The 22819-nt window shown below is 41.9% G+C and overlaps 3 protein-coding genes, 4 non-coding genes and 2 pseudogenes across 8 annotated transcripts; 1 reads left to right on the top strand and 8 right to left on the bottom strand.

Moving 5' to 3' along the window:
- Window positions 1–2333: 2333 nt before the first annotated feature.
- Window positions 2334–5287, top strand: LOC119336171 (26S proteasome regulatory subunit 8 homolog A). Its single transcript, XM_037608186.1, has 8 exons — window positions 2334–2547; window positions 3029–3126; window positions 3255–3479; window positions 3556–3618; window positions 3705–3868; window positions 4018–4273; window positions 4356–4466; window positions 4824–5287. Exons 1-8 carry the CDS (start codon window positions 2334–2336, stop codon window positions 4962–4964), a joined length of 1272 nt encoding a protein of 423 aa, XP_037464083.1. The 3' UTR covers window positions 4965–5287.
- Window positions 5288–7184: 1897 nt separating this feature from the next.
- LOC119342379 lies at window positions 7185–7280 on the bottom strand (annotated as a pseudogene).
- Window positions 7281–7700: 420 nt separating this feature from the next.
- LOC119342390 lies at window positions 7701–7772 on the bottom strand. Its single transcript, XR_005165581.1, has one exon. It is a non-coding gene; the product is annotated as a small nucleolar RNA R66 (small nucleolar RNA).
- An 89-nt stretch (window positions 7773–7861) lies between these two features.
- LOC119341872 lies at window positions 7862–12003 on the bottom strand. 2 transcript variants are annotated; one of them, XR_005165307.1, is made up of 8 exons: window positions 11863–12003; window positions 11487–11596; window positions 11277–11400; window positions 8961–9059; window positions 8755–8879; window positions 8419–8639; window positions 8210–8317; window positions 7862–8134 (listed from the first exon to the last, which is right to left on the bottom strand). XR_005165307.1 is itself a non-coding variant. In XM_037613718.1 (8 exons), exons 5-8 carry the CDS (start codon window positions 8859–8861, stop codon window positions 8036–8038), a joined length of 516 nt encoding a protein of 171 aa, XP_037469615.1. In that variant the 5' UTR covers window positions 8862–8879; window positions 8961–9059; window positions 11277–11400; window positions 11487–11596; window positions 11863–12003; the 3' UTR covers window positions 7862–8035. The 2 variants fall into 2 exon arrangements, 1 of the variants encoding a protein (XP_037469615.1); XM_037613718.1 differs by having other exon boundaries at window positions 8419–8620.
- On the bottom strand, window positions 9105–9194 carry LOC119342458. Its single transcript, XR_005165590.1, has one exon. It is a non-coding gene; the product is annotated as a small nucleolar RNA Z161/Z228 (small nucleolar RNA).
- Window positions 12004–14607: 2604 nt separating the features above from the next.
- On the bottom strand, window positions 14608–14703 carry LOC119342378 (annotated as a pseudogene).
- A 420-nt stretch (window positions 14704–15123) lies between these two features.
- LOC119342389 lies at window positions 15124–15195 on the bottom strand. Its single transcript, XR_005165580.1, has one exon. It is a non-coding gene; the product is annotated as a small nucleolar RNA R66 (small nucleolar RNA).
- A 446-nt stretch (window positions 15196–15641) lies between these two features.
- LOC119335389 lies at window positions 15642–19431 on the bottom strand. Its single transcript, XM_037607524.1, has 6 exons — window positions 19294–19431; window positions 18918–19027; window positions 18708–18831; window positions 16384–16482; window positions 15842–16302; window positions 15642–15740 (listed from the first exon to the last, which is right to left on the bottom strand). The coding sequence occupies exons 2-5, from the start codon at window positions 19023–19025 to the stop codon at window positions 16205–16207; spliced, it is 429 nt and encodes a 142-aa protein (XP_037463421.1). The 5' UTR covers window positions 19026–19027; window positions 19294–19431; the 3' UTR covers window positions 15642–15740; window positions 15842–16204.
- Window positions 16528–16617, bottom strand: LOC119342457. Its single transcript, XR_005165589.1, has one exon. It is a non-coding gene; the product is annotated as a small nucleolar RNA Z161/Z228 (small nucleolar RNA).
- Window positions 19432–22819: the final 3388 nt, after the last annotated feature.

Below are 22819 nucleotides of genomic sequence, written 5' to 3'. Positions count from 1 at the left end.
GGGTGGGGGTGGGAGGGGAGAGAGGGTGGGGCCAGCCCAAGTGGAACACAGATTGTGCAGCGCCCAAGAGCTAGGCGCTGCACATCACAGGTGTGGCGCCTAAGCCTTAGGCGCTGCAGTGCTGTCTGTGGGGCCGCAACTGGACCAGGGCTGCCACGCTGGTAGGAGGTGCGACGCCTAAGCCAAAGGCGCTGCATACTAGTGTGCGACGCCCAGCTGTCGGGCGCCACACGAAAGGGTCAGCAAAGCGAAATTTTTAAGCAGGTCAGTTTGTGATTTGATTTGGGACTCAGGTCAAATATGTGATTTCTGCCGCCCTTTTAAATGAGGCTAAAAGCATGTTGATCACTAGAGGTTTTAATGTCTAAGCATAATTCATTATTTCATACTTCCCCAAATTCGACTTTTCACTCAAGGAGTTTGTACTTCTCATTTTCGTCGGTAAGGATGCTCTTGATCTTCTTAATGGTAGTTGTGCTTGCTCATCATGTCCATAATCATACAAAACATGGTGAGCTTCTTTCCTTCGAGGGAACCCGTAGTTTTGCACGTCTATCAAACAAATCATCCTTCGCATCATGATACTTATCACTATAAGTATTAGGGATGAATAGAGGGGATAGTTTACCCTAGGAATTACCTTGACCTTGCCTGAATAGACATGTTGCTCCTCGGCATCCATGATCACCTTGGCCATCAAAAAGGTTGTGGGTGTTGCCCTCGTAGTCCTTCATGCAGTTCTATGTGACAACATCACCAATCTTATTAACGAGTGTCAATGTGCTTCGAGAATCTTGGGCTACACTAGCACATCCACGCACCCCGCTTGGGACCAGGGACAAATGCGACCATCCTCGTTTATAGCCTAGCATCAATTTCAGCTTCTCGTTTAAGTTTTTGTCTGGCTAGCGCTTTAGCCAGTTCCTCATAGGAAAATAACTTATCATCGTCATCCCGATGGTAAGAAAACTTGCGCCAGAGGATCCAAAAGCACAGGATCCCCATCCCGACTCATCTCTTTCTAGGGCGGTTAAGCCACAAGAATAGAGCACGGGGCTTGGGTACCAATGAAAAGGATCGAGATGGACCTAGAGGGGGTGAATATGTACAATTATAAATTTTAATTATCAGTTAACAATTTTAGGCAATATGTGAAGTATGAAAATGACCCTGGCAATTGCAAAGGGAGTCTAATCAAACAACAACTAGTAGCAAGACAAGCAGACACAATATGATATAATGAGTAAAGCAAGGCACAAGTAAGAAGGTAGGGTTAGGGTCAGGAATAACCAAACTCCGGAGACAAGGATGCATCCCAATGTTAACTTCGTTGGAAGGAAGCTAGTCACTGTTGGAGGGGAGGATGTTACCACGAAGGCACACCAACACCACGTAGACTCACCCTATTCTCCTTGAGACACCACCACGAAGGCGATTCTCAACCTTTAGCGTAGACCTTGAGGGGGCCTCCAAACATTCACAAACTTTATGGGATGAACCACAACAAATCGATTCCTCGCCGAAGCACTCCTACCGCCTAGGAGTCCCCGACCTCCATGAGTAAGAGGATGCACCACAAAATGAAGGGGGAGGGGTAAACTTTGCATTGGTGAGTATGTAAATCGGGCACTTCTCCCTCGCTTCTTAAAAAGATCAAGAGTTTTGGGTGGCTAGGGAGGGAGATCTACAAAGTAATCGAGTTCTGAAAACGAGAGAGAGAGAGAGAGGGAGAAAATGGTGTCGACAAGTTTTTCGTGGAGAAAAAGAAGACTATTATAAGTGCGCTTTAAAACGAAATGTTATGCACAGACTCGGTGTGGCCCGGAAGTTCCGGGTCAGGTTTCGGGCAGGTTCCGGACTAGCCACGAAGATTGTGCACTCGCTCAAATGTTTTTCTTGATGATGATGTTATATTAGTTTGGCTGGACTTTATTTGGTACACTTATTAGTTGTTATTCCCTCTGTAAAGAAATACAAGAGGGTTTAGCTCATTGAAAATGTATTTTAAATGCTCTTATAATTTCTTTACAGAGGGAGTAAATTATTTGTTTTTTTTGTGTTGTTTATGTGGTGCGGAAGAGGGGTACATTACAAAGTGCGGGTCAAACCGCGACTGCTACGATCTGTTTGGCCGTGTCCGTCCCCAAACGGAACCCTTCTCGCACCGACTCCGAACCGAGCCCGGGGCGATCGACTCGTCATATACGGCACGCCCGTCCAGCCCCGAGAAGCAGAAGCGAAGCGAACCAAACGTGCCGGAAAAGAAGCACCCCTCGAACCCGAGCAGACTCGAGCCAACCCGAGAGCGGCGGAGCAGACGAGGGGGAATCCCGATGGCGGCGGTGGCGATGGACATCGCGAAGCCCTCGGCGCTGCCGGCGAGCGTCGACGACCCGTCGGCGGCGTCGGCCAAGGGCAGGGCCGGCGGCGGGGAGGGGCTGCGCCAGTACTACCTGCAGCACATCCACGACCTGCAGCTCCAGATCCGGACCAAGACGCACAACCTCAACCGCCTCGAGGCCCAGCGCAACGACCTCAACTCTCGAGGTACGCGCCGCCCCGATCCCCAATCTCCGCCTGCTGTTCATAGTCCGCGCAACCCTAGTTCCGCCATGCGCGCGCGCGTGTGTGTGTTACGCCAGAAAGACGATCCGCTGCTGCGTCACATCGTTTGATTGCGATTTGCTTGATCCAATTGTGCCCTGGGCCTCTACTTCCGAGCTTCAACCATGCTTGATCCGATGACGTGTAGATAGTCTCTCCGATTTTAGGCTTGTTTTGGTGTGGTGGGGCTAGCTGTTCACGCGTCCCACTTATGCGTCATGTGCGTGACTGGTGGAAAGTTTGTTCTTTTAGTGTGTATAGTCCTCACATGTCTTTAGTTAATTGAAATTCAACAGCTTTTGGGGTATTGAATTTTGTTAAATTAGAATATGGAATGCTTCTGAGACATTGAATTTTGTTTGATTATAATGTGTAATCTCTTGTGCTGACAATTTAAATGCTCATCATAATTTTGGTATTGCAGTTAGAATGCTTCGGGAAGAGTTGCAGCTTCTTCAAGAACCGGGCTCATATGTTGGCGAGGTTGTGAAGGTTATGGGCAAGTCAAAGGTTCTAGTCAAGGTACATCTTGTTTCACTGTTACTTCTTTCATGCTATGCTTGTGTACATCATGTTTTGCTTTAAGTGGGAGCTCTGAGTTCCAGTCATCCTTCTTTACTGTCATTAAATGGTTAAGTGCAATCTCTCAGGTTCATCCAGAAGGCAAATATGTTGTAGATCTTGATAAAAGTATTGATATTACAAAGATAACCCCTTCAACAAGAGTTGCTCTTCGGAACGACAGCTACATGCTTCACCTTATCCTGCCCAGCAAAGTCGATCCACTGGTTAATCTTATGAAGGTGGAGAAGGTTCCTGACTCTACCTATGATATGATTGGTGGTCTTGACCAGCAAATTAAAGAGATCAAGGAGGTTTGTAAATATATTCAGTGCATAGTACATTTGTTGTATCAGTAGTAGCACTCTGGCTTAACAACTTGATTTTCAGGTGATTGAGCTTCCCATCAAGCATCCTGAGCTGTTTGAGAGTCTTGGAATTGCCCAACCAAAGGTTTGAGTTTGTGTGCCAATTTGCATTCTATTTGGCATTGATCCAGCCAGTTATTCAGTGGTAAATAATTATCCTTGCTTTTTCAGGGTGTCCTTCTTTACGGGCCTCCAGGTACAGGGAAAACATTACTTGCTCGTGCAGTTGCTCATCACACGGACTGCACCTTCATCAGGGTGTCAGGGTCTGAGTTGGTTCAGAAGTATATTGGAGAGGGTTCCCGGATGGTTCGTGAACTCTTTGTGATGGCTAGGTAAACATTATCCGTCGGTGTTGCATTCAAATTATTACTATTTACCTGTCAGATTCCTGTTTCAGGAAACCATTTCAGTCAGATTTTGGAATGGTTCCCTATAGAAGTATTTATACCAGAGGCTAACACATTTGGTCTGAATTTGATAGGGAGCATGCACCATCCATTATATTTATGGATGAAATAGACTCTATTGGATCTGCTAGAATGGAGTCGGGATCCGGCAACGGTGATAGCGAGGTTCAGCGTACAATGCTTGAGCTTCTGAACCAACTTGATGGTTTTGAAGCATCGAACAAAATTAAGGTTCTTATGGCAACAAATAGGATAGACATATTGGATCAAGCTCTTCTGAGGCCTGGTCGTATCGATAGGAAGATCGAATTTCCAAATCCTAATGCAGATGTAAGTGATGCAGTACTCACCATAATTAAGTTAAGATTGCTTGCTCATATCAATGCTAACGCTGAATTATCTATTCTTTCAGTCCCGTGGTGATATTTTGAAGATTCATTCAAGAAAAATGAACTTGATGCGTGGCATTGATCTGAAAAAAATTGCTGAGAAGATGAACGGTGCATCAGGAGCAGAGCTAAAGGTATGTATTGTCGCCATTGTAGGAAGCATTTCAATTTTTTTAATACATTTGTCTGGATAAACTGAAAAAATATTCTGAATTTTAACAATGCTAATAAGTTACCATGTAGACGATACAAAACATCTATAATCTGCTGCAGATAATGTCCCATGTAACTTATGTAGAAATCCAGGCCCAGCTACTGTTTTTATACCATGCTAAAATACTATCAACTCAGAACCTGGTCCTGGTAGCAAGTACAATTAAGTTTTTCCCATTAAGGTCTTGACTTTACCAACGTATTGGCCGGTATAATGTCTCAAGTAGTGTGCACCAAGCCATACATCATGAGTCTAACTCACTTTGATCTATCATCAGGCGGTCTGCACAGAAGCTGGAATGTTTGCCCTCCGCGAGAGAAGGGTGCACGTCACCCAGGAGGATTTCGAGATGGCCGTGGCCAAGGTGATGAAGAAGGATACCGAGAAGAACATGTCGCTGCGGAAGCTATGGAAGTGAGGCCCTCGCTTTAGCATCTCAGCTTTTGCCGGCATGTATCGGTGGCTTAAGCTTATAGCGGCACATTTGCCAGATGAGCTGCGGGTTTCTTTGAACCGTGTCGACAACTGTAACCTGCAGTGCCTTGCTAGCTGCCTTATCAGGGTTAAATTTCTTTATTGGGTTATATTATGAGACGGGAGTTGGGAACCGTTCGCTTGCTTGTAATGTTGCTTTACCGACTACTCCTAGATTGGTAGCCTCGCTGTGCTGAGAACGGTGACCGCAATGGTGTGTTCTTTTACTTGAACGTGTCTAATGTTAAGAAAAGGGTACTCAAATGAGTTAAGTACGGAACTGGCCACTCCTCACCTCGGCTGGATCATGAGGGAGCAGCTCTTGATGGATCTCAATATGCGAGGAACCCTCACGGTCCTCCCGCCAACTCTCCCTGTTAAATTTAGTCCGAACAAGGATGCGATATGCGGAGCTGACAGAAAAGTAGCCTCACTGCTCCTCACTCCATACCCAAAAGTCCTGTTAAATTTAGTCCGAACAAGGATGCGATATGCGGAGCTGACAGAAAAGTTGCCTCGCTCCCCTCACTCCATACCCAAAAGTCCGAACAAGGAACCCTCACGTGCTGCTTTCTCTCTTGTGCATAGCGGAATTTTGAAGATTGCTTCTGCATCAAAATGTGTAAAAACAGAGGATGGCTCGGCTCTGCGGCAAGGGCCAGGCTGTGCCAAATTAGTGGGCTTTTTAAAGCAGATTTTGTGGCCGAAGCTTCAGCGTGTACTGGTTTACTTTTTTTTTTTCGAAACGGAGGCAAAAAATTTGCCAAATCGATTAAATAAGAGAGAGTAGATTAGAGTTTTACAGCAACCACCTTAAACACGACATGCGGACTACTCATGATATACAATAAGCCCTAGTTTCTTCGCACCAGCTGTAACCCAAAGCTTGGCCTCCTCCAGGATTGTGTTAAGAAGAATAGGCGGCGGAGCACTTTTGTGTCGGAACACCCTAGCATTACGTTCATTCCAGATGGTCCAGGAGACGAGGAGGGTTAGGGAGGCCAAGGCACTCCTGTTGGGGACGTGGCTCCCAGTACCATCCTCCCACCAATCCAGGACGGAGCCATGAAGATGCCACCCGGAGGTGTCAATGTGATGAAGACCAAGCTTGGTCGCGAGAGACCTCCAAAGCCGAATAGTGAAGCGGCACTTGAAGAGAAGATGAGCACCCGTTTCATGCTCCCTAGAGCAAAGAGGACACATGCCGCAGTTGGCCCACCCGCGCCTCTCCAGGCGGTCCGCAGTCCAAATCCTATCTTGAATAGCCAACCAAGCAAAGAATTTGATCTTCGGAGGAGCCCAAACTTTCCAGACCATACGATCCATTGGTGACAAGGTTAACCCAAGAAATTGAGCTTTATAAGCACTGGCTGTCGAGTACATCCCATCATTGGAATGCTTCCAGGTGATGTCGTCCTCCCGATGCTCATCAAGATGGACGTCATCCAAAAGCATCCAAAGAGTAAAAAACTCTCGAATGTGGTCACCGGTGACGACGGTGTTGTAGCTGATTTTGAAGATCCAAGCGTTCCCTCTAATAGCCTCCCTAACCTTCCAGTTCTTTCTCCTAGAGGCCTCATAGATGAGTGGGGCGATCTCCTTGGGCTTACGGCCAAGGAGCCAAGGAGAATCCCAGAAAGACGTTTTGGCTCCATTACCCAACGTAATGGTGGTGGAGGCATAAAAGAAACTTAGATCATCCTCCGTACAAGGGTTGCCAAAACCAACCCATAATCTGTGGGGCTCCTTCTATTCAAACCAAGGCCACCTAAGGCGAAGGGCACGCGCAAATTTTTCAGCAAACTACAACCAGCCATATCAAGGCCAACGCCCCTGCAAACTGTGTTGCCTCGGGCTCTGCATCGTTTTCTACTAGGTCACGAGCATTCCTAGAAGAAAATGACGTCATGGTGAAAATACGGACATTTTCTTATGTAAATAACACAACACGATATGATTAAGTCATGCTGTTTAATGCCGGAGAGTGTTTCTGATTCATTTATGCTTCCCTCTAACCAAACCGTTAAACACCACAACATTCTTCCAGTTGTGACGCAACAAACACCTACTCATTCCATGAGTAAGATTTTTCATTCCCAACTACAAGAAGAGGAAAACTTGAGGTAAACACCAAAAAAGGTTGTTTTGCAAGGGATAATTAAGTATTTCCTCAGTTCAGGTCTCCAAATTGCTTCCGCACCGCACCATAAAATAGCGCACCAGAAGAACAAAAGTATTTAGTTTGATAATCATCAGACAGTTATCAACATCACACATACACAATATAGTAAATAGAAAACAAGGACAAGGCTGAAACTCTTTGCCTAGTCATCAGGAGAACAAAACAAGGACAAAATAGCCAAAAATAAACACAAACAAACAAAATCAGGTATATTGTTGCTTCTGATCCCTCTAGGTGATAAAATACATCTCATCAACACATGAATCAGATCATTTCATTTTACCAACACAGGTGATGACCAGGATGCATGAACAACAATCTGCAACCTAAAAACAGACTAGGAAAGAAAAATCAAACTACAGTATACTCAGTTCATTAGTTAAGTAGCATGGTGACTGATGGAATGTGTTCTAGGCAAAAGCAATTCCATCAAGCAAAAGAATAGTACATCAAGAGTGAAGAAAGAAGATGAAGGAATAACAGAAGATCGAATCAGTAGCCCTCAAGGATTATGCTCATGATTTTCATCAAGGAAGAAAACTCAGGTCTCAAAGATGTGCCAGCACTGGACTCACTGAACAACTGAATAGAAAAGGGCAAACTAAAAATCATAAAACGTATAATGATAAGAAGGAGCAATTTTGGATAATGTTATTCGCTGCGCCTCTGTCATCCAAAAATCATTCTTGGTGCAGTGTGCATATAGCAACAATCAAATGGCATATGTCCAGCTTCAAATATCTTAAAACCAGAATAATAAACGAGACAATTCACTCGGTTACAGGTAGCAACAAGATCCCTCTACTTAACGACACAGGATGGCTAGAGACCGCTCAAACTTTTGATTTTGTGTAGAAAACAAACTCCAAGCGGGACCATGAGCTGATGATGGAGTTCATGATGTCAGACGGCTTCACCGTGATCTTATTCTTCTGTTTCAAACAAGAAGAAATGCATTAGTGAACAGTCACAAAAAGGCAGTACAACAACTATTGAGGATAACAGACCTTAAAATTAATTTTCGTCCATTCATTCATCGACCATTCGTTCTTCAGGACAAGATAAGCCTTGAGCTCCTGGACTTTAGGAATCACTGCAGTGAGCTTGTATTGCACCTGAAAAAACCAGGCATGGTTAAAATTTAAAAGACAAACAAGTATAGCATAATGATGCGCATGAAAAGAATCAAAAAGGTTAGAAGTTAGAGAAGTATTACCTCCTCATACAGCAACTCAGGTACAGGAACACCTGTATGAGTAAACACGAGGCATGCTGGAAGACAGCGTGATGACTTCAGGTCATAACCTTTGCGTTGTCCACAGCATGTACAAAAACGACCGACCTCATTGGTCATCAGCTCCATGAAAAGCTCGATAGGTTTGTCTTCAGCGTCAATGACATGATCATAATGGGGCAAGCTGTAATGCCCAAAACATTCTCGACAACCATCGTACAATGAAACAGACTAGACTACTCAGTTTAATACATATAAAATACAACAAGCCCATCCTTATTACGATTCTATGAAGAAGTAATGAGAAATAATTCTCACCTAATAGTGAGTTTCAGCAGTGAAACAACAATACAACTGTTCAAGCCACCCTTTCTGGTTTGCCCATATCTCAAAGGAATCATGTAACTTTGTGAAAATACTGCCATCAACTGACTGATAGTTCCCTGAAAGATACATTAGACAAACTGTTAATACTTGACAGTATCTCTAAGTTGACATTGCCCTCTGTGAGACATTTGACTTACATTGATTGAGTGCCCGAACAAAGTAACCGATCAGCTTCCTTATTGGTACAAGACGAGACTGCAGCATTAGATCCTTTAAAACACACTTGAAACATGGACCTATGAAACAATCACGTTTCAATTTGAAGGTTATATTTCAATTTATATGATCAGAGAACATATGAATGCACCATTACACATAAAGTGTCTCAGACGACCATCGTGAGTTGCAAATGGTTTCTCATCACATGCACAACGCAATATTGTTTAAAAACAGTTTGCATGTTAACATGTTAACTTTGCCACCCAAGATCGTTAATGATTAGTTCTACCAATAAACATGCGCACGAAAGTTTCAGGAGTTCAGGTTATTCTAAAACTTGCATTAACACAATTCTCTCCAGGAAATAAAAAATACTGTAATGCCATCAGCAAAATATGAATGCACCATTACATAATAAGAGTCTCAGTTGACCGTCGTGAGTTGGATAAGGTTTCTCATCATATGGCGCAAAACAAAAACAGTTCCAGCGACTGGAAAACACACAAAAGTTAAACATTCAGCCAAATTCATGATTGGATGTTTGAAAAATGCAAGACAGCATGATTTCTCCAGGAGAACTATTTAATTATGAATGCACCATTTTAAATGTGTATCCCACCTCGTTGATTGATCATAGGTATGGAGGTGCATCTTAATGGTACTCTACACCAAAGAACTGTGATATTACCGAAGGTGTTGTAAGTTGATGGCACTGCTGTCTAGCTTTTGTTCCAATAATCATAATACTAAATGGTGGGGGGTGGGCATTGTACAGTTTGTCAATGTAATGTCTTGAGGCAACATGCAGCAGATGATGCCTGGGCGATGTCTAGGTTGTTGTTATAAAAAATGGCATGTGAGAGTGAACTCACAGGTTAGAAATCAGTTTAGAAATTTAGGAAAATGACACTAACTCCAGTTTGAGTACACATACAAAAGAGTGGGTACACAACAGCCTTGTCTTCTATATTTAAATTGTACGTGATTTTATGACAAGCACCAGAGGCTGGAGCCTACACTTATCATATTAATGCTGGGTAAATGACATCTCTATGATCAAGCTTGCGCAACGAAACTGGCAAGAACAATAAGGCTAGATTCTGTAACAAGAAAGACTGTAAAGGGCTTAGGAACATGCAGCTTAATCCTAAAATAGATGTCAAAGAAGATTCCTCAGGACTCAACAAAGATTATGAATGACCTATAGTTATGAAAGAGAATCTGCACCTCAGGAAAGTAATCCTGCAACAATATCATAAGTACACAGCTACAATGCCAAAGAGTACCAGACCCAAAAAATATTCAGCCTTTAAGTTGTTTTATCAAAGTTATGTTGGTCCCAAGTCATAATCATACAGTAGATATGCAACAAGCAAGAATGACAGATAGAGGTAAAATGGAATGCAGGAGCATGTGCTTCTTCAGTAGATAGTAAATACTCCCTTTGTAAAGAAATATAAGAGCGGAGGGACTAAATAATTTGAGTGACTTAAAATTTAGGTCAAATTACACATGCAAATGTGTGATCCATTCAGATTTCAGTAGCTTTTCTTAGAAAAAACAAACATATTTTTGCGCCTGAGCAAAAGAAACAAATCTAGGTCTCTAAAATGCAATTCTTTAGGAGCACAAAACTTGCTTCATACAAAGGGTACAAATATTGCCAGAGCGCTAAACTTTGTTTCTCAACTCATGCTGCAGAAATGCCAGTCTTTTAGTTAAATTTACAAACAACATACATGTGTACCCTCTTTCAGAATGTTTTTACATCAGGTATTAGTGTTTTTTCAACCAGCATTTTAAGTACTGGACAACAAAGTAGACTCCGAAAAATTAGACACACAAAGTAGAAAAGAAACAAATGCAAGATAAATAATCATGCTATTGCAAGACCACAACGATGAATTCTAGATAGTGGTGACACTACACATAATATTATACAAAGCACATAGTGGTTAAGTTATTATCTTCAGCAGTTTTTCCAGAACGCCAATGCACAGGCACTGTCTGTTATATCTAAGCAACGGCCCACAACATCCATATATAGAACAGCATAATCTACATCCCAAATGGAGAGACCTTGCAGTTTCCACATTGATCATTGCTACTGAATCGGCCCAAACAGCAGCAGCAGCAGTGCTGATAATAATAATACTAGGAGCACATCATTGACCAATTGTTGACAAAGATGAAAGCACAGTTTAAGGGCAATGATAACTGCACCATGCTAAGCATAAATTAAATTACACCAACTACAGAATGATAATTACCTACAGAGGAACAAACAAATTTACCTTCAGAGACATGATCATCTTCTTCTTGATGCGGCATTTCACTTACGAATCGACCGAACTCACTTTTAGTTGCAACTTGCGTAGCTCTGTACGCACAGAGCAGAACCATCGCCAATGCATGCCCCTATATGGTATAGTGGCTAATTATAAGTACAAGTACATAGCAGAAAAGCAATTGCATGAAATCTACAATTTTATGATAAAACTAACATTATCAGAGTGTGCTGATTCCAAACTGAGCCAGTAGAACGGATCTTGACCCGTCAAGATACCATGAGCATGGGGCACAGGATCAACATCCATGAAACCAAGATCCATCCCTTAATTATCAAGAATAGTCAGTTAGAGAGAAGTAAGAACACAGGAGGCGCCGCCTACGATACGCGGGATGGTAGCGTGAGTAGCAAAAACAGTGAAACAGTGCGCGAACTGACGGGTGCACCGAGGGTGTTCGAGTTCGACACAAGCACCCTAGTGCGACAGAAGTGCTCGTAGAAGACTACACGCAGCATAAAACCTGGAGGCCCGCGTGTATCGCGCGGCACCCGAACAAATCGTGGCTATGCCTGCGAAGGTTGCTGCTTACCGAGAACACACCGGTGACGGAGACGAAGAAGACAGCCCGACGGCTCGCCTGGAATCGCCGGAGAACACGCCGGCGACGAGCTCTCTCTGCCTATCTCGAGTTGGGATCGGACAAGCGGCGCGGCGGGGTAAACCCTAGAGGGTGGGTGCGGTGGCCCGGCCGAAAGGGTTTTATATAAGGGTAGGGCGGTAGCTAGTTGGGCTGCGAGGGAAAAACAGAACGAGGTGGGCCAAATACGTGGGTTGCGCAGCAACACATGTACAGTGGTATTTCTAAAAAAGGGTTTTTATCAATTTTGCCATCGGCAGTATAACGTTGTAAAGCTACTCAATTTTGCCATTAAACATTTTCACTACTAAAAAATGTCACTGTTCCGTTAACTCAGAAATACCACTTTTCACCGCTCCCGTCTAGTCAATGCACGTTGACTGGAGGTAGATGACAGAAATACCCCTATCCCCGTTTATGAAAAACCCCTCTCTATGTGTTGACTTGTGGGACCATTTGTAAGGGGCGCATGAAAAGAGAATAAAAATAGCGTCATGGGGTTTCGAATCCAAGACCACGAACTCCACTAAGGAGTGAGCTAACCAACTGAACTAAGGATATGTTCTGATGTAGAAGTAGATATATCCCTTATATGTTTATACGGAATAATATTCCAACACAGCAACGTCTCATATATTTTCTTGTGGACAACACATCTGCATGAGTGGCTGGCCGGCTGGAAGAATCTGTCCGGTACTAGTAGACATAAACAAAAGAGGCAAACCGTCACGCCCATTTTTTTTACGGTCACACACTAATTGACAGAAACAACACATATGACAGCAGGATCACATGGTATTGTAAATTTCTCTGAAAATTTCAGCATGGTGGCTGCCCATTTTTCTGAGAACGACACAAACACAAAGTGGTACATAGACATAAATAAGATTCAAAATATCAACTTTTTGGTTTTTCATCACACACAAATCAGGTTCACAAACATAAATAAGGTTCAATAACATCCACTTGCTGGTCGAAATATAAAGGTCCAAATTCTCAAACATGCATAAGGTTGAAAAGAAGGATGTCCAGGTTCACAAGCATAAGGTCACGATCACACAAACTTCACATATGTTGCTTCTTTTTGCTTCTTGTGTTTTTAGCAGGACTGTCTGGTGGTTCCGCATTTGCAACTTGAATATGCAAGGGAGACGAAACAAATCCACCTGCACGTCCTTCGGTTGTGGTACAAACTTCATTTTGGACGTCCTTCCTTTTCCTAGTGTTCTTCTCTGTTTTCTTCACACTTTTCTTTGAGTTGTACAGAAGTTAGTCATGTTGGAAAAAAGAATGAAAATGGATGTTGAAAATACATATAGAAAAGCACATGTTCTTTTTGTGTTACCTAGCAGAACTTGCAACCATTAATAGTTCAGGGATTGCAACCATTGATACTTCAGGGATTGCAACCATTGATAGTTCAGGGTCACCTTCTTCTGCCACAATAGGGGCTTCCCTGGCTTGGAGGTCAGCCTCATCTTCTCCAAATGTTGGGTCAACTGGATTTGTGCACAATCTGGCAATGTGCCCGAAGCCTCCGCATCGCTCGCACTTTCTTTTCCTAGCGCCCACGCCAGCACCTTCAACACTAGATCTAATTCTAGTCTTCCTTGGTCGGCCTTTTGGTCTCCTCAACACTGGAGCATGTAGTTTGAAGCCAGGGTCAACAATGTCTCATTGTTGCTTGCCTACCATTGCAGGTATGTTGTCCACATATGCATCCTTAAATTTTGCAACGGAGTATAACTCATGTACATATGGTTCAATTTTTGATACCGGACCTCGTAGTGAAGTAATAAAGTACAGGGCATGGATACATGGCAAACCCTTGACCTGCCATTGTCTGCAGCTACATGTTTCCTTTGCAATGTCAACAGGGTACCTCCATTCCCTATTCTCTTTGTCCACTGCAGTAATTTCTGCCTCAACATCACTGCGTCTAATTACCATCATCTTCAGCCTGAAAAGAACACAAAACATTAATCATTGAATTTAGTTGTTATGAAATTAATCAATTGAAAGAATACAAGATATTTACATTTGGATTTGGCATGCAGTGTCTTTATCACACTTGCTATTATGAGATGGCCAAGCCATTTTTCTAATGCTATCCTCATAAACTTCTCCATTATCACCTGCCTAATCTTGTCCAACATGTCAACAATAAGAAGAGCCTTAACTTTCCTGACTTTGCTATTAAATGACTCTGCGAGGTTGTTATTGACGTAGTCAACCTTGCAGATTTCATTGAACTTGCTTCTATACCATATCTTTGTGGGGTGTTCAGCCATATATTTTTGGACACTCTTCTTAGCAAGGTTTCATATGCCAATTGTGCTTTCTAGAGCTGAAAGTTAAGCTTGCAGCCCAAAGATTATCATCATAGACCTTGCGCTTGATTTTTTTTTGAAAATTTGCAGCAAGATGCCTCATACACTCCCTATGCCTCATACGGACATTTTCTTATGTAAATAACACAACACGATATGATTAAGTCATGCTGTTTAATGCCGGAGAGTGTTTCTGATTCATTTATGCTTCCCTCTTACCAAACCGTTAAACACCACAACATTCTTCCAGTTGTGACGCAACAAACACCTACTCATTCCATGAGTAAGATTTTTCATTCCCAACTACAAGAAGAGGAAAACTTGAGGTAAACACCAAAAAAGGTTGTTTTGCAAGGGATAATTAAGTATTTCCTCAGTTCAGGTCTCCAAATTGCTTCCGCACCGCACCATAAAATAGCGCACCAGAAGAACAAAAGTATTTAGTTTGATAATCATCAGACAGTTATCAACATCACACATACACAATATAGTAAATAGAAAACAAGGACAAGGCTGAAACTCTTTGCCTAGTCATCAGGAGAACAAAACAAGGACAAAATAGCCAAAAATAAACACAAACAAACAAAATCAGGTATATTGTTGCTTCTGATCCCTCTAGGTGATAAAATACATCTCATCAACACATGAATCAGATCATTTCATTTTACCAACACAGGTGATGACCAGGATGCATGAACAACAATCTGCAACCTAAAAACAGACTAGGAAAGAAAAATCAAACTACAGTATACTTAGTTCATTAGTTAAGTAGCATGGTGACTGATGGAATGTGTTCTAGGCAAAAGCAATTCCATCAAGCAAAAGAATAGTACATCAAGAGTGAAGAAAGAAGATGAAGGAATAACAGAAGATCGAATCAGTAGCCCTCAAGGATTATGCTCATGATTTTCATCAAGGAAGAAAACTCAGGTCTCAAAGATGTGCCAGCACTGGACTCACTGAACAACTGAATAGAAAAGGGCAAACTAAAAATCATAAAACGTATAATGATAAGAAGGAGCAATTTTGGATAATGTTATTCGCTGTGCCTTTGTCATCCAAAAATCATTCTTGGTGCAGTGTGCATATAGCAACAATCAAATGGCATATGTCTAGCTTCAAATATCTTAAAACCAGAATAATAAACGAGACAATTCACTCGGTTACAGGTAGCAACAAGATCCCTCTACTTAACGACACAGGATGGCTAGAGACCGCTCAAACTTTTGATTTTGTGTAGAAAACAAACTCCAAGCGGGACCATGAGCTGATGATGGAGTTCATGATGTCAGACGGCTTCACCATGATCTTATTCTTCTGTTTCAAACAAGAAGAAATGCATTAGTGAACAGTCACAAAAAGGCAGTACAACAACTATTGAGGATAACAGACCTTAAAATCAATTTTCGTCCATTCATTCATCGACCATTCGTTCTTCAGGACAAGATAAGCCTTGAGCTCCTGGACTTTAGGAATCACTGCAGTGAGCTTGTATTGCACCTGGAAAAACCAGGCATGGTTAAAATTTAAAAGACAAACAAGTATAGCATAATGATGCGCATGAAAAGAATCAAAAAGGTTAGAAGTTAGAGAAGTATTACCTCCTCATACAGCAACTCAGGTACAGGAACACCTGTATGAGTAAACACGAGGCATGCTGGAAGACAACATGATGACTTCAGGTCATAACCTTTGCGTTGTCCACAGCATGTACAAAAACGACCGACCTCATTGGTCATCAGCTCCATGAAAAGCTCGATAGGTTTGTCTTCAGCGTCAATGACATGATCATAATGGGGCAAGCTGTAATGCCCAAAACATTCTCGACAACCATCCTACAATGAAACAGACTAGACTACTCAGTTTAATACATATAAAATACAACAAGCCCATCCTTATTACGAGTCTATGAAGAAGTAATGAGAAATAATTCTCACCTGATAGTGAGTTTCAGCAGTGAAACATCAATACAACTGTTCAAGCCACCCTTTCTGGTTTGCCCATATCTCAAAGGAATCATGTAACTTTGGGAAAATACTGCCATCAACTGACTGATAGTTCCCTGAAAAATACATTAGACAAACTGTTAATACTTGACAGTATCTCTAAGTTGACATTGCCCTCTGTGAGACATTTGACTTACATTGATTGAGTGCCCGAACAAAGTAACCAATCAGCTTCCTTATTGGTACAAGACGAGACTGCAACATTAGATCCTTTAAAACACACTTGAAACATGGACCTATGAAACAATCACGTTTCAATTTGAAGGTTATATTTCAATTTATATGATCAGAGAACATATGAATGCACCATTACACACAAAGTGTCTCAGACGACCATCGTGAGTTGCAAATGGTTTCTCATCACATGCACAACGCAATATTGTTTAAAGACAGTTTGCATGTTAACATGTTAACTTTGCCACCCAAGATCGTTAATGATTAGTTCTACCAATAAACATGCGCACGAAAGTTTCAGGAGTTCAGGTTATTCTAAAACTTGCATTAACACAATTCTCTCCAGGAAATAAAAAATACTATAATGCCATCAGCAAAATATGAATGCACCATTACATAATAAGAGTCTCAGTTGACCGTCGTGAGTTGGATAAGGTTTCTCATCATATGGCGCAAAACAAAAACAGTTCCAGCGACTGGAAAACACACAAAAGTTAAACATTCAGCCAAATTCATGATTGGATGTTTGAAAAATACAAGACAGCATGATTTCTCAAGGAGAACTATTTAATTATGAATGCACCATTTTAAATGTGTATCCCACCTCATTGATTTATCATAGGTATGGAGGTGCATCTTAATGGTACTCTACACCAAAGAACTGTGATATTACCGAAGGTGTTGTAAGTTGATGGCACTGCTGTCTAGCTTTTGTTCCAATAATCATAATACTAAAAGGTGGGGGTGGGCATTGTACAGTTTGTCAATGTAATGTCTTGAGGCAACATGCAGCAGATGATGCCTGGACAATGTCTAGGTTGTTGTTATAAAAAATGGCATGTGAGAGTGAACTCACAGGTTAGAAATCAGTTTAGAAATTTAGGAAAATGACACTAACTCCAGTTTGAGTACACATACAAAAGAGTGGGTACACAACAACCTTGTCTTCTATATTTAAATTGTACGCGATTTTATGACAAGCACCAGAGGCTGGAGCCTACACTTATCATATTAATGCTGGGTAGATAACATCTCTATAATCAAGCTTGCGCAACGAAACTGGCAAGAACAATACGGCTAGATTCTGTAACTAGAAAGACTGTAAAGGGCCTAGGAACATGCAGCTTAATCCTAAAATAGATGTCAAAGAAGATTCCTCAGGACTCAACAAAGATTATGAATGACCTATAGTTATGAAAGAGAATCTACACCTCAGGAAAGTAATCCTGCAACAATATCATAAGTACACAGCTACAATGCCAAAGAGTACCAGACCCAAAAAATATTCAGCCTTTAAGTTGTTTTATCAAAGTTATGTTGGTCCCAAGTCATAATCATACAGTAGATATGCAACAAGCAAGAATGACAGATAGAGGTAAAATGGAATGCAGGAGCATGTGCTTCTTCAGTAGATAGTAAATACTCCCTCTGTAAAGAAATATAAGAGCGGAGGGACTAAATAATTTGAGTGTCTTAAAATTTAGGTAAAATTACACGTGCAAATGTGTGATCCATTCAGATTCCAGTAGCTTTTCTTAGAAAAAACAAACGTATTTTTGCGCCTGAGCAAAAGAAACAAATCTAGGTCTCTAAAATGCAATTCTTTAGGAGCACAAAACTTGCTTCATACAAAGGGTACAAATATTGCCAGAGCGCTAAACTTTGTTTCTCAACTCATGCTGCAGAAATGCCAGTCTTTTAGTTAAATTTACAAACAACATACATGTGTACCCTCTTTCAGAATGTTTTTACATCAGGTATTAGTGTTTTTTCAACCAGCATTTTAAGTACTGGACAACAAAGTAGACTCCGAAAAATTAGACACAGAAAGTAGAAAAGAAACAAATGCAAGATAAACAATCATGCTATTGCAAGACCACAACGATGAATTCTAGATAGTGGTGACACTACACATAATATTATACAAAGCACATAGTGGTTAAGTTATTATCTTCAGCAGTTTTTCCAGAACGCCAATGCACAGGCACTGTCTGTTATATCTAAGCAACGGCCCACAACATCCATATATAGAACAGCATAATCTACATCCCAAATGGAGAGACCTTGCAGTTTTACACATTGATCATTGCTACTGAATCGGCACAAACAGCAGCAGCAGCAGTGCTGATAATAATAATACTAGGAGCACATCATTGACCAATCGTTGACAAAGATGAAAGCACAGTTTAAGGGCAATGATAACTGCACCATGCTAAGCATAAATTAAATTACACCAACTACAGAATGATAATTACCTACAGAGGAACAATCAAACAAACAAATTTACCTTCAGAGACATGATCATCTTCTTCTTGATGCGGCATTTCACTTACGAATCGACCGAACTCACTTTTAGTTGCAACTTGCGTAGCTCTGTACGCACAGAGCAGAACCATCGCCAATGCATGCCCCTATATGGTATAGTGGCTAATTATAAGTACAAGTACATAGCAGAAAAGCAATTGCATGAAATCTACAATTTTATGATAAAACTAACATTATCAGAGTGTGCTGATTCCAAACTGAGCCAGTAGAACGGATCTTGACCCGTCAAGATACCATGAGCATGGGGCACATGATCAACATCCATGAAACCAAGATCCATCCCTTCATTATCAAGAATAGTCAGTTAGAGAGAAGTAAGAACACAGGAGGCGCCGCCTATGATACGCGGGATGGCAGCGTGAGTAGCAAAAACAGTGAAACAGTGCGCGAACTGACGGGTGCACCGAGGGTGTTCGAGTTCGACAGAAGCACCCTAGTGCGGCAGAAGTGCTCACAGAAGACTACTCGCAGCATAAAACCCGAAGGCCCGCGTGTATCGCACAGCACCCGAACAAATCGTGGCTATGCCTGTGAAGGTTGCTGCTTACCGAGAACACGCCGGTGACAGAGACGAAGAAGACAGCCCGACGGCTCGCCTGGAATCGTCGGAGAACACGCCGGCGACGAGCTCTCTCTGCCTATCTCGAGTTGGGATCGGATAAGCGGCGCGGCGCGGTAAACCCTAGAGGGTGGGTGCGGTGGCCCGACCGAAAGGGTTTTATATAAGGGTAGGGCGGTAGCTAGTTGGGCTGCGAGGGAAAAACAGAACGAGGTGGGCCAAATACGTGGTTTGCGCAGCAACACATGTACAGTGGTATTTCTAAAAAAAAGGGTTTTTATCAATTTTGCCATCGGCAATATAACGTTATAAAGCTACTCAGTTTTGCCATTAAACATTTTCACTACTAAAAAATGTCACTGTTCCGTTAACTCAGAAATACCACTTTTCATCGCTCCCGTCTAGTCAATGCACGTTGACTGGAGGTAGATGACAGAAATACCCCTATCCCCGTTTATGAAAAACCCCTCTCTATGTGTTGACTTGTGGGACCATTTGTAAGGGGCGTATGAAAAGAGAATAAAAATAGCGTCATGGGGTTTCGAATCCAAGACCACGAACTCCACTAAGGAGTGAGCTAACCAACTGAACTAAGGAGATGTTCTGATGTAGAAGGAGATATATCCTTTATATGTTTATACGGAATAATATTCCAACACAGCAACGTCTCATATATTTTCTTGTGGACAACACATCTGCATGAGCGGCTGGCCGGCTGGAAGAATCTGTCTGGTACTAGTAGACATAAACAAAAGAGGCAAACTGTCACGCCCATTTTTTTTACGGTCACACACTAATTGACAGAAACAACACATATGACAGCAGGATCACATGGTATTGTAAATTTCTCTGAAAATTTCAGCATGGTGGCTGCCCATTTTTCTGAGAACGACACAAACACAAAGTGGTACATAGACATAAATAAGGTTCAAAATATCAACTTTTTGGTTTTTCATCACACACAAATCAGGTTCACAAACATAAATAAGGTTCAATAACATCCACTTGCTGGTCGAAATATAAAGGTCCAAATTCTCAAACATGCATAAGGTTGAAAAGAAGGATGTCCAGGTTCACAAGCATAAGGTCACGATCACACAAACTTCACATATGTTGCTTCTTTTTGCTTCTTGTGTTTTTAGCAGGACTGTCTGGTGGTTCCGCATTTGCAACTTGAATATGCAAGGGAGACGAAACAAATCCACCTGCACGTCCTCCGGATGTGGTACAAACTTCATTTTGCACGTCCTTCCTTTTCCTAGTGTTCTTCTCTGTTTTCTTCACACTTTTCTTTGAGTTGTACAGAAGTTAGTCATGTTGCAAAAAAGAATGAAAATGGATGTTGAAAATACATATAGAAAAGCACATGTTCTTTTTGTGTTACCTAGCAGAACTTGCAACCATTAATAGTTTAGGGATTGCAACCATTGATAGTTCAGGGATTGCAACCATTGATAGTTCAGGGTCACCTTCTCCTGCCACAATAGGGGCTTCCCTGGCTTGGAGGTCAGCCTCATCTTCTCCAAATGTTGGGTCAACTGGATTTGTGCACAATCTGGCAATGTGCCCGAAGCCTCCGCATCGCTCGCACTTCCTTTTCCTAGCGCCCACGCCAGCACCTTCAACACTAGATCTAATTCTAGTCTTCCTTGGTCGGCCTTTTGGTCTCCTCAACACTGGAGCATGTAGTTTGAAGCCAGGGTCAACAATGTCTCATTGTTGCTTGCCTACCATTGCAGGTATGTTGTCCACATATGCATCCTTAAATTTTGCAACGGAGTATAACTCATGTACATATGGTTCAATTTCTGATACCGGACCTCGTAGTGAAGTAATAAAGTACAGGGCATGGATACATGGCAAACCCTTGACCTGCCATTGTCTGCAGCTACATGTTTCCTTTGCAATGTCAACAGGGTACCTCCATTCCCTATTCTCTTTGTCCACTGCAGTAATTTCTGCCTCAACATCACTGCGTCTAATTACCATCATCTTCAGCCTGAAAAGAACACACAACATTAATCATTGAATTTAGTTGTTATGAAATTAATCAATTGAAAGAATACAAGATATTTACCTTTGGATTTGGCATGTAGTGTCTTTATCACACTTGGTATTATGAGATGGCCAAGCCATTTTTCTAATGCTATCCTCATCCGCAGATCAAACTTCTCCATTATCACCTGCCTAATCTTGTCCAACATGTCAACAATAAGAAGAGCCTTAACTTTCCTGACTTTGCTATTAAATGACTCTGCGAGGTTGTTATTGACGTAGTCAACCTTGCAGATTTCATTGAACTTGCTTCTATACCATATCTTTGTGTGGTGTTCAGCCATATATTTTTGGACACTCTTCTTAGCAAGGTTTCATATGCCAATTGTGCTTTCTAGAGCTGAAAGTTAAGCTTGCAGCCCAAAGATTATCATCATAGACCTTGCGCTTGATTTTTTTTTGAAAATTTGCAGCAAGATGCCTCATACACTCCCTATGCTCCACTCCAGGCCACACTTGTTCTACTACTGTCTCTAGACCTTTGCAAGCGTCAATGTGTATGACTAGTCCTTCAAGATGCCCAATAAGCCCACACAGATTTTGAAGAAACCAAGCCCAACTTTCAGATGATTTTGTCTCTAGCACCCCATATGCAACTAGGTAAAGCCAATTATGGCCATAAATGGCACAAGCAGAAGCTAGTTGCCCTTTGAATCTCCTATTTAGTGCAGTTGAGTCTATGGCCAAGTATGGTCGACATCCATTTAAAAAGCCTTGCCAACATGCCCTGAATGGAACAAACACCCTCCTAAAGCATTCCTGCTCCCTCACTTTTCCTTTGATCGTGTACTGCACAGTCTCTTTGTCTATTTCCACTACACTACCAGGAGAACACTTCTCCACCTCAGCCTTGAAACTATAGAGATGATGGAAGCTATCTTCCCATTTTTCACTAATCATATCCATTGCTTTGTCCTTACTACGAGATACACGCATGTATGGCACCGTGAAGAGGAGTAGGGCCAATATTTGGGTTCTTTCTGACCCAATCCAGCACAACATCAGCAACCCACCTGCTCTTTGCCAGCTTAAACTTCTCACTTCTTAGCTTAGTTGGGCATGTATGAGAGAAAGGACACACCTTGATCTGTAGGAAACAACAAAATCAGTTAGTATGTTGCTAGTATGTTAAACTTGCCACATTTGTATAGTTACTAGTTCCACAAAATAAAGGGTACAATAAACAAATCAATTAGATGTTAGTAAGTTATACCTGAAATATCGTGCTATTCCTCATATAAGAGCCATGATTTCTCCACTTACACCTCTTATATGCACAACTTGCTCTCAGGCTCTTAGAATCACACTTTTCAACTGTATAGTCAAATTCACGTTTAATTGCAAAAGTAGAAAGTGCGCTTGCAGTCCAACAAAGAGAGGAATACCGAGCCTTCTGCAAATAATGGATTCTCCTTGTCATATACTACAATGGGTCTGTTCTCCTCCTCTTCCTCTTCGTC

The sequence above is a fragment of the Triticum dicoccoides genome, chromosome 7B, assembly GCF_002162155.2.
Source record: "Triticum dicoccoides isolate Atlit2015 ecotype Zavitan chromosome 7B, WEW_v2.0, whole genome shotgun sequence".
Lineage (NCBI taxonomy): Eukaryota > Viridiplantae > Streptophyta > Magnoliopsida > Poales > Poaceae > Triticum > Triticum dicoccoides.
Note: the sequence above shows the minus strand (reverse complement) of the source record. Positions and strands in the feature narration are given on the sequence as shown.

Excerpts from the sequence above, each read along its gene's own strand:
- LOC119336171 (XM_037608186.1), top strand. The coding sequence starts at position 2,334 with ATGGCGGCGGTGGCGATGGACATCGCGAAGCCCTCGGCGCTGCCGGCG. Across the intron at positions 3,127-3,254 it reads AGTCAAAGGTTCTAGTCAAG|GTTCATCCAGAAGGCAAATA; the intron begins GTACATCTTGTT and ends GCAATCTCTCAG. Across the intron at positions 3,869-4,017 it reads GAACTCTTTGTGATGGCTAG|GGAGCATGCACCATCCATTA; the intron begins GTAAACATTATC and ends TGAATTTGATAG.
- LOC119335389 (XM_037607524.1), bottom strand. The coding sequence starts at position 19,025 with ATGGATCTTGGTTTCATGGATGTTGATCATGTGCCCCATGCTCATGGT. Across the intron at positions 18,832-18,917 it reads AATCAGCACACTCTGATAAT|GGGCATGCATTGGCGATGGT; the intron begins GTTAGTTTTATC and ends TATACCATATAG. Across the intron at positions 16,483-18,707 it reads AGATGATCATGTCTCTGAAG|GTCCATGTTTCAAGTGTGTT; the intron begins GTAAATTTGTTT and ends ATTGTTTCATAG.
- LOC119341872 (XM_037613718.1), bottom strand. The coding sequence starts at position 8,861 with ATGGCAGTATTTTCACAAAGTTACATGATTCCTTTGAGATATGGGCAA. Across the intron at positions 8,318-8,418 it reads CTGAGTTGCTGTATGAGGAG|GTGCAATACAAGCTCACTGC; the intron begins GTAATACTTCTC and ends TGGTTTTTTCAG. Across the intron at positions 8,135-8,209 it reads GGACGAAAATTAATTTTAAG|AAGAATAAGATCACGGTGAA; the intron begins GTCTGTTATCCT and ends TGTTTGAAACAG.